This window comes from Talpa europaea, assembly GCF_964194135.1.
Source record: "Talpa europaea genome assembly, chromosome: 3".
In the NCBI taxonomy this organism is placed as follows: Eukaryota; Metazoa; Chordata; class Mammalia; order Eulipotyphla; family Talpidae; genus Talpa; species Talpa europaea.
The window spans coordinates 138487599-138503436 of NC_140069.1; the positions used below are offsets into that span (position 1 = coordinate 138487599).

Genomic DNA, 15838 nt, shown 5'->3' on the forward strand with positions numbered 1-15838 from the left:
CACCAGCCCTATATTAGGAACAGGCCCTGACAAGGAGTAGGCACTGAAGCTGAATTAATGAAAAAATAAATGAGTGTCATTTTGCAAAGTTTTTTTGAACTTGATGTATTTTTCTTCTGCAGTAAAATAAGTTTTCTCTATGGGATTATTTGAAATATGACCATGTAAATATTTGGACTAAAAATCATGAAACAAGTCCCAGCTCTGCCAATAATTTCTATATAACCCCATTAGAGCATTTCTTTGCATTTCACCTTATATACCTGACAGCCTATGGCTTGCAACCATAACTCAAAACTCCAACAGGAAAGTGGATTCCATATATAAAAATTTTTTGTGCATGTCACCTTTAGTAACTAACATATAACATATACATGGCATAAAACAAAGCAAAATATAAAGGGTAATTGTTCAAGGGGAACTGATCTAACAGAAGTTAGTTCCTATTTCTTTTTCTGGGAGTCTAAATGGATAACCTTTTAAAAAAAAAAGTTAATTTTTGGAAACTTACAAAATTTAAAAAAGAGGATATTAAACCCATTTCCATGCTGAAGCCATACTGTCTTGCTCCTTATTTTACTTCCAAACCATTTACTCTCTTTCTACACTACAACACATGGCATGATACATACAGTCCAACAGACGCCCCAAAAGACTTTTTTCAGCTGCACTTGGAAAACGATTCCAAATATATTACATTATCCACCGGAGCTAACCAGCAGGGGTAAATGGAGGCAGGATATAAGGGGCATAATGTCTATGTCTGTTACGGGTAGATCATATTTAATCAGATGAGACAACAAAAGCGCTGTGCATGGTGTCCCGGGTTAATAATGACCTAACAATAATGGTATTTTAAAACTCAAAGAAGTTCTGAGCTGAGCAGTATTTTGAGGGTCCTTCCTCGTCTGTTTTCGACTCCTCCATCACGAGGTCTCATTTTGGGGATCCAGCGAGGATGTCCAGGCACCACTGTGCGCAATGCAGCTGGGCCAACCACCAAGCCCCAGCCTTGCGCAGCGCGCCCCGCAGCAGGGACGCGGCACGGGGCGCGCCCGCAGAACCCGGGGGCACGTCGCCGCCCTCCGCCCCGCGCGGACCCCCAACCCCGCGGTGACTCTCCTCGCGTGGGGCGCCCGGGACTCCCCAGGGGCGCCCCGAAGTCTCGCGAGGGTGCTCCCGTTGCCTCGGTAACGAGTGGCCTGGCGTCTGCTCCCCTCCGGCGAGCCCCCTTGGTTCTTAGGTGTCTGGAGGCAGCTCGGCGTCTAGGCTCCCGAGCGGGGCGACTGGCCCGGCCGAGAAGTCGGGGCGCGGGCGAGCGCTCGGCCGAGGCGGGGCAGGGACGCGCCGGGAGGGACGGACACCCCGGGCGGGCGGCCCCCGCGGGAAGCGCGCGCGTGGGGAGACCGCGCGGGGTGGATGCGCCGCTCCTCCCCGCGCTGCCAGGCCCCAACGTGAGCTGGGGGGACCCTACCCTGCCCCGAAAGTCGTGGTTCCCGTCGCGGCCGAGTGTGGGCGCCCAGCTTTTGGCTCTTCGGCTTCCAGCCTGGAAGGTACACCCGGGGCGCGCCCCGTGGGTCACCTGTGGGGGATTTTCCTGAAAGGCAGGTGTTACTCTGCAGCGGGTCTGCACCCCCGCTGCTCCCAGAAGGACCTAGAATCAAGCTTTAGGCCCACCCAGTATGACACACTTGCAGTTGCAGGGACCCCCCAGCCTGCAACTTGGTCCCCTAACTCTGGAGAGCCCTGTTGTGTTTTGTATTTGTGGTTCTTGGCAGTGGAGCTTGGACTTTTTTCTTTGGAGTCCACTCTCCAAAGCTCGCTTTTTGTACAGGGGAGCATAAACCCCCAGTTTCCAAGTGAGAAAATTCCTTTGGTCTCGCAAAGGAATTTCTTCGTGGCAAGGCTTTTTTTATATCTTTCCACTGTCTTAACCAATTGGGGGCCTCCCTGGTGGCGCAAGGGGTTAAGCACTGCACTATGAAGCAATCCGCAGCCTCTGCAGCACAAGTTCGATCCCCGGCCGGCCAGGGAGCTACCCACATGGCACAGCAGACCTCTCCTGTCTTTCCCACTGCTCCCCTCAGCAGTGGATTTCAGTCAGTCTGGCTGTTCTGCTCCCCACTCTGTCTCTGGTGACTCCTCTCACCCCCCACATCTCTGGTCTGTACCCCCCTGCTCTTGTATGCATAAATAAATAAAAATGTAAACAAAAAAAGAACGAATTGGGAGGATTCTTGCACTAAGAGGTGATTGTCACACCTTCTGATAGCTTTTGAGTTCCGAGACGAGTGATATAATTGAATTTTAGAACTGAGACAAGCATCTAGAGAATATTAACCAAAATAGTCATTTGTAGTCATTTGAACTGTTTGTTGGTCGATTGAAACCTTAATCATAAAAAAAAAGTAAACAATATTGCTATGTTTCAGTGCCTGGCTAAATGACCTTATTCATGATCTTTTTAATACCTGGGGATCATTTTGAATTTACTGTGGCTGTATTGTATTTTTACTGTAAATAAAAGATGTAAGTCATTTGATCATCTGCCCAGGAACTTACTTTTCAGTTAGATTGTTTTTTGTCTTTTATTGTGATTTTTTGTCTTCTAAACATGGAAAATTTCCTCAAATCTTGGAAATCAGAGGCTTAATAAACTGTATCCTGATTCATTTTTAGAGAAACCTGTTGTCATTGTTAATGAAATTGACTAAATGTTAATGAAATGAATAATGGTATTTGGGGGTGCTCTAATATATAATAAACATCTATATTTTAAGAGAAAACTGTCAAATGTTTCTTATGATTTGTTTTACAGCCAATCTACATAATAAGAGAGATTTTAAGCCAAACACTGGGAAAAATGTCAGAAGACTCAGAAAAGGAATACTATACAGACATCAGTGATGAAGATGAATCAGTATGTTTTTCTAAACTTTATCTTACTTAATTTGAGACAAAATGAAATTCCTGGTTAAAAATTATAAAATCAACTTGATATAAAAATCAATTGAACATTTAAATCAATTGTTATTGAATTAGGGGAACAATTTTATTAAAAAACAAGATTTTACTATGTGCAGTATGCCCTATTTAGAAAGAAAAACTCTATTATTGTTGTGTTTTTTGAAATTTGGCTAAGATTTTTCTGAGTTTTATTAAAAGGCAAGCATCAAATCATTAGAATTTTTTTATGATTCATTTCCACTTATTTTCTCATATGTACTAATTCTGTGTAACATTTTGCTATGTATCAATACTGAAAATTGCTACGTCCTGGACCAATTATGTGTCTCCATAATAGGTTTTATAATGTGGCTCTGATGTAACAAAGGAAATAACATGGGGGAAGGATTGGGAGGAAAGCAAAATACAGTATTGTAAAAGATTTTATCTGGCATCAGACATTTTTGAGAAATTCCCTTTACATTTCAGTAAAGTACCAATAACTGTGTATGTACATTAAGGTCCCAAAATAATACATAACCCTTTAAGTCTTGGCTTTCTGTGTTTCTTTTTCTTTCTTTCCTTTTTTTTCTTCTTCTTTTTTTCTTGTTGTTAATTTTATTCTTAAATTGTCTTGCCAAGTTTAGCAAGAATCCTTAGGCTTTATTCCTTCCCTTTAACTATTAATATGACCTTACTATGGGAGGAAGATGAAGGAAAGGTGAAAACTAAAGTTTCAGCATATTTGAAGTAGTCGATGAAGTATTGAGACCATAGCCCGCAATAATCCTTATTTTTTTTTCACTTTTTAAAGATTAAAGGCATACACTCAATTCTAATTAGTAAGATAGATGTAAAAAAAAAATTCTGGATTAGAAACTGTTGATTTTGAGAAGAGACCTTTTTTTCGATTATCTTCTAGGATGAGGATACCTTCTTGAAATTTGTGAGTGAAGATATCCACCCATGTGCACTTTTAGCAGGTTTGAACTTATCCATATATTCTCCCTTCTCTTTATAAGACCTTGAGTGATGAAAAACAAAACATGAGGAAACTAAGAGAAAAGTCAGATTGAATAATACAGGGAATTATTATGGTTTTGTGGGATAGAGAAATATATCCACTTCTTTTTTAAAAAAAAAAGATTTATTTATTTTTATACAAGAGTTGGGATACAGGCTAGAGGCGTGGGAGGGTGAGAGGATTCACCAGAGACAGAGCAGGGAGTAGAACAGGCAGACGACCAAAATACACTGCTCAGGGGAGCGGCGGGCGCCACAGGAGAGGTCTGCCGTGCCATGTGGATAGCTCACTGGCTGGCTGGGAATCAAACCAGCGCTGCAAAGGCTGCAGACAGCTTCAGAGTGCTGCACTTAATCTGCTGAGCTACCAGGGAAGCCCAGAAATATATCCACTTCTATAAGAAAAGCTGCAAGAAAAAAAATATTTTGGGAGTAGCATTGAGAAGGTAGCAGAGAGTAATAGTGATGATGTCAATGACTACTTTTTAGCTATTATGAAAATCAATTACTACAGAATTTCATTAGTTCTTTTATTTTTGAAGTGCCTGAATTCACAAATTAATAGTGCTGGAAAGAAAAAAAGGAACTGTGTAAAATTTATAGGAAGTGGGATTCTCCTGTGTGTTACTCATGATTGTGTTTGAATCTTTTTTCAGCTGACTCTTTTAGTGATCCGTTTTTCCCCCGAACTACACAGATATTGTTGGAATATCACCTAGGACAATGGGTGCCACGTCTCCGTGAACCCCGAGATTTATATGGTGTTTCCTCTTCTGGTCCATTGAGCCCAACACGGTGGCCTTACCATTGTGAAGTCATCGACGAAAAAGTTCATCATATAGGTACAGTCTTAAAAGTTCTGGGGATTCTCACATTAGCAAACTTATGTTACCTGCCTTGGCTTACTGCTCATCTACCTAACACTGTAGTTTCTGGGGTACAGCTTCACACCTCACTCATTGTGCACATGATTAACTCACCCAACATAGTAGCTCCTGTACCCTTATATCACATAACCCCCTCCATTCTTTCCTCCCTTACCCATCCCCTCCCTTCTGGTATCCATCTTATTTGTCAAAGTCCATTTCTTTTTTAATGTTTGATTATTTTATCTGCTCTATACAGTATGTCATCTAGCAGTGATGTCATTAAATCTCATTTCCAATTTTTATACATCATACTTCTTTTTCTTTTTTTTTTTTTTGAAGATTTATTTATTTATACAAGAACCAGGGTACAGGTCAGCTGCACGGGAGGGTGAGAGGATTCACCAGAGACAGAGCAGGAAACAGAACAGACAGACTGACAAAATACACTGCTGAGGGGAGCAGTAGGCGAGACAGGAGAGGTCTGCTGTGCCATGTGGGATTCTCACCGGCCGGCCGGGATCAAACCCACGCTACAGAGGCTGCAAACAGCTTCACGGTGCGGCCCTCAACTGCCTGCACCACCAGAGAGGCCCCATACTTCTTTTTTTCTTGACTGGAACTTTAGTATAAAATCAATGATACAAATAATAAGGAGCTACTCACTGTAATGATTTAGAACAAAGCTCAAGCAAATGAAGTGTTATGGGTTTGAATACTGTGGCACAAGTCCTACTCCCGGTGAGCCCTTAGCAAAACCCATTCCCTCATAAAGCACGCAATTTTAGCCTAAATCTACCAACGAATAGTTTGAAGATATATAACAACAGTTTCCATTTTATTTTGAAGTCACATTCAAATAATGTTTTCTGTCTTTCCAGACTGGACTCCCTATCCTGAGCCTGTGTACACCCCAACAGGCCTAGAGATAGAACCCTTTTATCCACACTCCAAGGAAGACGCTGTGGTTTATCTTGCTGAAGATGGTAGGCATATAATGAGACATATGATTATAAAATATAATTGCATACCTGGCTTAATATCTTATATTTGCTGTTTTTTGTGGAAATTTCATATTTCTAGCCATCCCGTTTCTCATAACAATGTTTGATAGTTGTTCCAAAATTGATTTAGTGCTAATTGTATTCTTGAAGATGTATTGGAGTTTATGCAAATATACCTTAAAATAAATTACCACTTAATTCTAAATATAAACACAGATTTTAAATATATTGAAATTACAAATATAAATTATAGATATTCAAAATAAATACATCATGGAATTATATTTAGAAGGAATTATGCTTCTCATCAACATTCATTTAGAATGAAAGGACAAGTTCACATCCTACTACATCGTAACCAAAAGTGGAATGAATATTATTAATGTGAGAAATACATGAATTTCTTTTAGACATTGCCTAAAAACTCTAAATTTTGTCTAAACATGCTTAGACTTTTTTACTGCAACAAATATCTATATAATTTAGTGTAAAAATACTTTAGAATTTACAATCCTTGGTGGTACACCAATTATACTTGTACTGTAGCTCCAAATCGCAGAATGGCTGGTGTCCATTAGTCATGGCTTGATACCTTTGTGGTCTTCTCTCATCAGTTTACAAAGAGCCCTGCTTTGTGTATTCCCGAGTTGGTGGCAACCGGACACCCCTGAAACAACCTGTGGATAACTGTGACCATACTTTGATGTTTGAAGCAAGGTTTGAGAGTGGTAATCTACAGAAGGTAGTCAAAGTGTAGGTCTTTACTTTTGTTTAAGGAGCTAGACCATCAGCTATTATTTTCTTTGTTAGGTATATTCAAGTCTTAGTATCAAGGAGCTACAAGGAATTATGCTCCGTGAAATAAGTCAGAAGGAAAAAGGAAAATATCAGATGGTTTCACTTATAGGAGAAATATAGGGGAACTTAATAAGACATCAGGGGAAAAAATAACAATATGAAACACAGCAAAACAAAAACAGACAATTATAAACCAGAGACATCCTACAAGGGAGGGAGAGGGAGAGGGGCTGGAAGGAGGGAGGGAGGAGCACAGGGGACTGAGGTGATGGTGCACGGGTGCATTGATGGAGGAAATTTTATGGGGACTACACCTGAGGGGGTATTTAAAAAGGAACAATGATGTAAAATATATATAAATAAATAATTTTTTTAAAAAACTAATTCCATCAAGATACTAGAGATTACTTGGGAAGAGGAAGGAATTAATGGTTCTGGGTTCAAGTAATTTTGAGAACTATAAGTTAAAATTAAGCCAGTTTCTATACTATACATTTTTAGTATACCAGTGTGAATCATCACACAGACTCCTTCTCAACCTTTTTAATAAAACAGTTCTTGGAATAAGTATTCCATAAAATATGCTTGGGAGGGCCTCCCCTGTGGCACAGTGGTTGAGCGCTGGGTTGTGAAGCTGCCCACAGCCTCTGCAGCGCTGGTTCGATCCCTGGCTGCTCCCCAGCCACCGAAAGAGGGTCCCGCAAGGCGCGCAGACCTCTCCTGCTGCCCGCTGCTCCTCTCAGCAGTGTGCTTCGGTCCTTCTGCCTGCTCTGCTCCCAGCTCTGGCTCTGGTGAATTCTCTCACCCTCCCATGCTTCTGACTGTACCCAGTGCTTGTATAAATAAATAAAAATAAATCTTAAAAAAAAAAATATGCTTGGGAATATGCTGGTACCCAAGGATATTCTTTTCAAAAACTTTTTTATTATGAAAAATTTCAGACATACATTACAGTATAGAGAATAATACAGTTCTGCATTAACTACTATTTACCCATCACCTAGATCCATCAAGGTATTGCAGCACTGATTTTATCTGTTCCTTTGTCAGTTTTTATAACTACAATCACACACCATACAAAATAAGTACATCATGCTGGTAGCAGGAAAAATAACTAGTAAAATAAAAGTCACAGCAGGTAAGATTGTTATGTATGTATAAATGTGTACATATATGTAATGTAGCACTGAAACTATTTTTTGCCTTTATATAGTATCCTCAATGAGTAATGGTTGTGAAAATAGTTATCAAATACAGTCCCTGCCCTCAAAGAGTTTAAGACTTCATAATTTATGTGGTCAGATTAATTTATATATGTTTTTAACCTTTCTTCATAGTAATTAACTCAGATCCCTAGAGTTAGAATCTAATAGAAAACAGAAATATATGTCTGAAGTGAAAAAAAATTGAATTTTAATTCCGTTTTAGGAATTCTTAGTCATTTTTTCCATAAGAAATATAATTGGACTGAAATACATAATTTTTATCACATTTTTATATGCTCTCTTGAATTACAAAGGAATAAAAAGGCTTTCGAATTAACATAGAAGGAATTTCACATCCAATAAAAGAGAAATGTTAACACTTTTATCTTTTGCAACTACATGTATACAACCTAAATAAATATTGCTTCCCACCTACCCTGTCCAAAACTTTCTTTGACTAGGTAAAAATAAAATAATTTTTCTTATTTAAGTTTGAATATCAGTTTTACATTTTAATGTGCATTCTTCCCTTTCTTTTTTTTGCGTACTAGGGCAGAGTATGAGTACCAGCTGACTGTGCGTCCAGATCTCTTCACAAACAAACACACCCAGTGGTACTATTTCCAAGTCACTAACACCCAAGCAGGAATCATCTATAGATTCACAATCATCAATTTCACCAAGCCTGCTAGTCTCTACAATCGGGGTATGCGCCCACTGTTTTATTCTGAAAAAGATGCCAAGGCCCATAATATTGGTTGGCAGAGAATAGGAGACCAAATCAAGTACTATCGCAACAACATCGGGCAAGACGGGCGCCACTATTTCTCTCTCACCTGGACATTTCAGTTTCCACACGACAAAGACACCTGCTACTTTGCTCATTGCTACCCATACACTTACACCAACCTGCAGGAGTACCTTTCTGGCATCAATAATGATCCAGTACGGTCAAAGTTTTGCAACATACGTGTCCTGTGCCACACGATTGCTCGGAACATGGTGTATGTCTTGACCATCACCACCCCCTTGAAGAACTCAGACTCAAGAAAGCGAAAGGCCGTGGTTCTGACAGCCAGGGTGCACCCCGGGGAAACCAACAGCTCTTGGATGATGAAAGGCTTCCTAGATTATATTTTAGGAGACTCAAGCGATGCACAGCTGCTTCGGGACACCTTTGTCTTCAAGGTGGTGCCCATGCTGAATCCGGACGGTGTGATCGTGGGGAATTACAGGTGCTCTTTGGCAGGGCGAGATTTGAACCGCAGCTACACGTCTGTCATGAAGGAGTCGTTCCCTTCGGTCTGGTACACCCGGAACATGATCCGCAAGTAAAACACACCTCAAATTACCTCTCTGCTTGTTTAGTAAACTTGGTAGTTAAGAATTTTGCTCCCACAATCCTACTCGTTTTACTTTAGCTCTTTCTTCAGCTAGTTTAATAATGTCCCCCTTTTTCCCAGCCTTGCTTCTGTACCTTTCTAGCATTATGTCCCTGGATTCGTTAACCTTCTCTTATATAATGAAATAGAGTCTAGAACATTTTAATGACTTTGCGAAAGTAATAGTTAAATTTGCAGATCACAGATTTGGTTTCTTGCTAAAGCTTATAGTAGCATTGATGTTTTTGTTGCAATCCTTGAATTCCTTACATATGAAAATTATTTACATCTCACAGCACCTCCTACTTCTATGTTGATCACACAATGCTCTGTGAGTTTTTTATTATCAGCTTACATTGTTATTTAAACTTTAGTGAATAATAGTCTTATCTGCTACCTGAAAAATTATCTGTTTTTTTTTCAAAAGACTCCAGAACAGTAAATGTACATATTTAAATATTTTTGAATGACTGGGTGAATTCCTTAATAGATACAGATAACAGCAATCAGGAGTAGACAAACACTAAAGTAAAAAGACTCACTGAAGTCAGAGATACCTATTGCAGCCCAAACCCTCTGACTAAGAGTGTGGAGTCTAGACTTAAAACATGAGACTGAATCTCTCTTTAATCATTTGCTAGATGTGACCTTGAACTATTTAAAAGCAAATCTAATCCTCAGTTTTCTCATCTATAAAATGGAATACTCACTGCACAGATGGGAATATTAAGTGAGAATATTCATTATTCAAGTGCCCAGAATAATATCTTGAACATCAGGGTTTTAAGTGTATCCAGTGTGTTTCCTAAAATGAAAAAAGGAAGTGAATCAGACATAGATGTAAAAACTCTTTGTAAATTATTTAGGGTTATACAAATATCACAGTAAGTACTACTACGGAGAGTGCTTATGTCCTTATCCAGCTTCGTTCCCAGAACCCCTAGTACAAACACAAGAACCCTATTTCAAAGCTAAGAACCTCAAGGAGACCCCGCGTTACTCTGAGACAGGGGACAGGCTTTAGGCACATCTGGCGTGTTCCACTTATCTTAGTTCACTCTCAGTTTTCACTCTTATATTAATCCTTTCAATGTTTATGCTCATTGAGAATGGAAGTAAAGATCCTATAACAAAGGACTAAAAACCCTGGTTTTGTACCCCTCAAAAATGTGGCCTCCAGGATTCTTGCAAGGCATTAGGAAATATTTAAATGATAAAAGAATAATCTGTAAATTGTTTTCCTGGCAATGGCAAACCATAGAAAGGGAGCTAACTAAATGCCATGAAGACATTAGTGGAAAAATTAGTGAAATCCAAATAAGACTGGGAGTTTACTTAATATTAATGCATCTTAACCAAAGATTGGTTTCTGAGTTTTTGACAATGTGCCACGGTTATGTAAGATGTAACATTAAGGGAAACTGAGTGAGGGGTACATGGAAACTCTATTTTGCAAATTTTGCATAAATCTAAAATATCTCCAAAATGAAAATTGTATGTTTTTATATAAAAAGGGAGTGGGTGGGATGCCTAGTAGAGCATCTGTACTATCTACTTCATGCTTTTTGGCATTAGGGTTCCTGGTCAAACACAAAATGGATTAAGGCCAAGGCCCCTTGGCTTGTCTCTACGAAAAATATCTTAAATGTCCCAGTTCTTCCCAGATTGCCTAGTAAAAAGGTTGAGGCAGGAATCTATTTAATAAATTTCAGAGAGACTCCAACAAAAAGAATTACCTTCATGCAATGAATCATGGCAGGTAAGTAGAATAAGAAGTCAGTCATATATGGAAAGGCAAGCAGCTGTCAGTGTATCTAAGACTGAGCATATTTAAAGTATATGCGAATAAGAGACAGTAGCTTTTAATATGAGATACTTAGAATATCTTAGTTTTCTGTAAGGGAAAATAAAACCTTCAAACTGTTTCTAAAGTGATTTAAATTAATGTGAAATGAGAGACCCTAGTAGCCAGTTTTGCTTCAGAAGTAATAACACTTCTTTGGAAAATAATTACTTAGAGGTAGAGGTTTCTTTTGACTCATTTTTAAGAAGCTAAAGGATTATTAAAACTTGGAAAATGTTGGCTTGAAAAAGTATAGCATATTTCATGTTTAAGGACCTTACTTGATATTCTTGCCTTATCATCTAGTTTTCTAAAAACTTAAAATTGTCATTTAGTGGCTTTAGATCAATCTTATGTTATCAACTCTAATTAATTGGCCACCAAATGAGAAGAGGGCAATAAAATTAATACATGTAATAGATTTCAGTTTAGGATTTCGCTTTAGTTTAAAGAAGTTATTTGATTCTAATAGAAGCTATGCTTTGAATGTTTGATTTTAGGTTTTAATATCTTTGTAATAAAAGCAGTGCATTTCATAGTACTATAAATGCCATTGCTAACACTTTGGTATTTCTCCTCCAAATATAACAAAAGCTTATGTAATTTTTGGTTACTTAGTGTAACAATGCTGTATAAAGTTTGGAAATATGGGGGCGGGGGAGGTAAAATGCCCATAATCCTGTTACTACCTTTTTTTAATCTTTAAAAAGTCACTTCTATTGTTTTCATCAATCAATTTGAGGAGCTTTTTTTTAATTGCTTTCATATTTATTGAATGTTGAAATTATACAGACAATGGATTGTGCTTTTAAGAAATGTGTAATTCCTCAAAATATTTATTAGAAATTTACCAGATAAAAAAATCAATTCAAGTTTTGGTACCGTTTTTCTCAAAATGATACCATATTAATTAAGAGCTAACTGTTAATTGGTTTCAGCACCAAATCATCAGGAATTTAATTTTTAACAAATATGTGGGTACTTGTGTGCATAATACTGTTGTAGGTGACTTGAAGATTTCCCTATCCTCAAGAAGATTAAATATAAAAAATGTAAACACTTACCTAGTCAAGTGCCATGTAAATGGTACCAATAATAAATGCTGCAGGAGCTCAGAAACAGAAAAACCTACAAGCTTGACTAGTTAGCAGATAAGTAAGACTTGAGATTGGTCTTGAGGAATAAAGGCAAAGATTAAGAAAGACTGTATTCCAGGGTGTGGGGGGAAGCAAATATTGTCTAAAAAAATGTAAAAAATTATAAATGTTAAAATAAATAAATAAATAAATAAATAAATAAGAAAGACTGTATTCCAGCTAGAAAACTATAGGTATAAACTGTTTTCTATATACAACAGAAGAGAAAAAACTAGAGGAATTTTGTGGAAGAAAGTGCTGGGAATAAGAGATATTTTGTCCTTAAAATGGAAAACCAAAGCATTCATATTTTAAGTATAGTTAATAGGAAATTATTGTGGATGTTTTAAATTTTATATGGTAGTAACAATCTGTAGGCTAAATGAGAAAGAAATTAAAACTAGGTTATAAAAAAATTGTGTTTATTTGAATGTTACACTTATAAATCCGTAGTTACACTCATAGAAGAAAAATGCAGAGGTAAAATTGAATAATATGTTCTTTTTCTTCTTGGTAGGTTAATGGAGAAGAGAGAGGTTATTTTATATTGTGACCTTCATGGCCACAGTAGGAAAGAGAACATCTTCATGTATGGCTGTGATGGTGGTGACAGATGTAAAGCATTGTACTTACAGCAACGAATCTTCCCACTGATGCTCAGCAAAAATTGTCCAGATAAAGTAATCAGCTTTTCAGATTTTTTTAAAGATTTATTTATGGGCCTCCCCGGTGGCGCAGCGGTTGAGCGCTGGGTTGCGAAGCTGCCCGCAGCCTCTGAGGCGCCGGTTCGATCCCCGGCTGCTCCCCGGCCACCGGATGAGGGTCCCACATGGCGCGCAGACCTCTCCTGCCGCCCGCTGCTCCCCTCAGCAGTGTACTTCGGTCCTTCTGCCTGCTCTGCTCCCCGCTCTGGCTCTGGTGAATTCTCTCACCCTCCCACACTTCTGACTGTACCCAGTGCATGTATAAAACAAAACAAACGAATAAATAAATAAAAACACATGCCTCTTTAAAAAAAATAAATAAATAAAGATTTATTTATTTATGCATACAAGAACTGGGGTACAGGCCAGAGGTACAGGGGGTGAGAGGATTCACCAGAGACAGAGTGGGAAACAGAACAGGCAGGTAGACTGCACTACACTGCTGAGGGAAGCAGCGGGCGAGCCAGGAGACGTCTGCTGTGCCATGTGGGTCACCTCCCTGGCCAGGGATCTTACTTGCGCTGCCGTGGCTGTGGATAGCTTCATAGGTTGCATCTTAACCCCTGGCGCCACCAGCGAGGCCCAGCTTTTCAGATTTTTAACTTTGTTAAATGTTGTCCAAATGAGACAGGAGAATAGAGGATCTTATTCAGTAAATTGCTTTTTTATTTAGTTATGTTGACTGGTTTATACAATTGACCACAGAAGGAAACTATGGAAATATTTAGTGGCCAATAAATATTTGAAATATGAAGAATTCTTCTAATACCATACTCATGATAACAGATTGATTGCTTTCCTCCTAAAGTCAGGAACAAGGCAGTATTCAATATTTCCCCTTCAATTCAGGCTTGTACTGGAGGTTCTAATTAGTGCAATAGATAAGAAAAAGGAATAAAAGGCAGACTGATTGGAAAGGAAGAAATAATGAAGACAACAGAATTTTCATCATAGAAAATCCAAAGTAATGCACACACACAAAAATAACTCCTAGACCTAATAAGTGAGTTTAGCAATGTCACAGCTATACAGTTAGCCTACAAAAACCAGTTGCATTTCTACGTATGTACAGTAAACAGTTGGAAACCAAGATTAAAGACAACACCGTTAACTATAGCTACAAAATAATGAAATACTTGTGGCCGCAAAGGGATGGCATCACAGAGTTTCAAGGGTGATTGAAATGTGGTAGTGGTTACACAAATCTATGCATGTGTTAAAATACATAGACTACAATACCAAAAAGTCCTTTTTATTGCATGTTAATTTTAAAAAATCACAAAAAGTCTTTGTAGACACATATTATCACAGTCTTTCAAGACAGATTACAAGTAGTCTCTCGTATGAAAGTAAAGCATATTCTGAAAAGCGTCCAATATTGATCTTCATTTCCAAACATGTTTATCCTGGAGCTTTTTCAAGATCTTACTTCAATAGTATCAAGAATTAATAACTGGTTTTGAATGCATTTATATGTAAATTAAAAAGTAAAATTTATTGCAGGGACTCAAATCTATAGTCTCAGTAATGTAAGTATATCATCCTTGCCTTGAGTTATTCCCTCTGGTCGAGAAATAAAAGCAGCCCCGAAAGCTGTAGAGAATTACTGCTTCGGCGTAACTGCTTTTTCTTTTTCAACCCCACTTCTAGGAAAGACATTAACTGTCAGAGTAACAACTGGGCTCATTTTTATTTACGTCTTTCCAGTTTTCATTCACAGCTTGCAAGTTTAATGTTCAGAAGAGCAAAGAGGGAACGGGAAGAGTAGTGATGTGGAAAATGGGAATCAGGAACAGCTTCACCATGGAGGCCACTTTTTGTGGATCTACTCTGGGTAAGACCAGTCCTTCTCGTGACTCAGAGCTTTAAACCCAAGAAACTTAAGGTTAATAATGTAAACATTCCAATAGTGAGCACTTCCCACTTAGATACATGCTGATAGCCCAACAATTCTATAAATTGGGTGAATAAATGAGCTTCTATAGCCCATCATTTTCCTTTGCCTAGAAAATGTAGTTTTAACATAGAGATAGATTAGCTGGCTGATTGTTTCATGACTTAATCTTTAATTGCCTTTTCTTTTCTTTTCTTTTTTTTTTAAAGCTTGGGTTCCTACAGACTAATGATTCCAAGAAAAAGTATAAAAAAGTATTTTTATACTTAAAATCAGAAATGTTTTTTAGTGGATTTGTTATTTGCAAGGCAAAATAGACTTTTTTAGAGTGAATTTATATTTAAATGGAAGCTCTTGATGCCTTGAACTGAAAATAAAAATATGTTCAATAGTCCCAATTAAGAAATCTTTTAGTCACAACTCGCTTATCCTTAGAATACTCCATGATAAGATATTGTCACTTTCTCAGAAAAATGTGTGAACTGGAAGGAAGGGGCTAGAAGTCCATACATGTAATTCCTGGCTAGTTTTTATAGCACCTTGAAAGTGATATAATATTATTAGTGACAATAAGATTATTAAAATATTTATCCCAGTTTTTCTGTAAATGATTATATGGTCTTCATGACTGGTAAGCATGTATTCTATAACTTTTTTATGAATTTTCTTCTGCCTTATAACATAGACCAACTTGTGTTAAGATAACTTTGGTCCACCTAGGGAAGAGAGAATGAGGGTCAGCAGTAAATTGTTAAATAAAGCTGACCCAGACAAGCAAATCCAAAGGACAGGATATGGAATTGTATCACCTATTTTGCTTATCTGTTTTGCAACTTAGGCCTACCTGCTAAGGAAAATTGATTAACTCATGCTCAAGGGTGGATAAACTTATTGATGTTGTAGGTAATAAACGAGGTACTCATTTCAATACAAAAGACTTGGAGTCAATGGGATATCATTTTTGTGATTCTCTCTTGGACTTTTGCGATCCAGACCGAACCAAGGTAAGCAAAGTCCACTTGGTCGTGCATCAGACT

The 15838-nt window shown here is 38.1% G+C and overlaps 1 protein-coding gene across 1 annotated transcript in view; it reads left to right on the top strand.

Annotated features, from left to right (window-relative positions):
- Nucleotides 1-2863: 2863 nt before the first annotated feature.
- AGBL3 (AGBL carboxypeptidase 3) overlaps nucleotides 2864-15838 on the top strand; it is a gene marked incomplete at both ends in the record, with an annotated part of 33903 nt that continues 20928 nt past the window's right edge. Inside the window, 9 exons of the mRNA XM_084230651.1 lie at nucleotides 2864-2920; nucleotides 3869-3929; nucleotides 4626-4811; nucleotides 5717-5821; nucleotides 6454-6592; nucleotides 8394-9173; nucleotides 12721-12883; nucleotides 14615-14741; nucleotides 15705-15805. Of these exons, the coding sequence (XP_084086777.1) occupies nucleotides 2864-2920; nucleotides 3869-3929; nucleotides 4626-4811; nucleotides 5717-5821; nucleotides 6454-6592; nucleotides 8394-9173; nucleotides 12721-12883; nucleotides 14615-14741; nucleotides 15705-15805 (1719 nt within the window). The remainder of the gene's footprint in view (nucleotides 2921-3868; nucleotides 3930-4625; nucleotides 4812-5716; nucleotides 5822-6453; nucleotides 6593-8393; nucleotides 9174-12720; nucleotides 12884-14614; nucleotides 14742-15704; nucleotides 15806-15838) is intronic.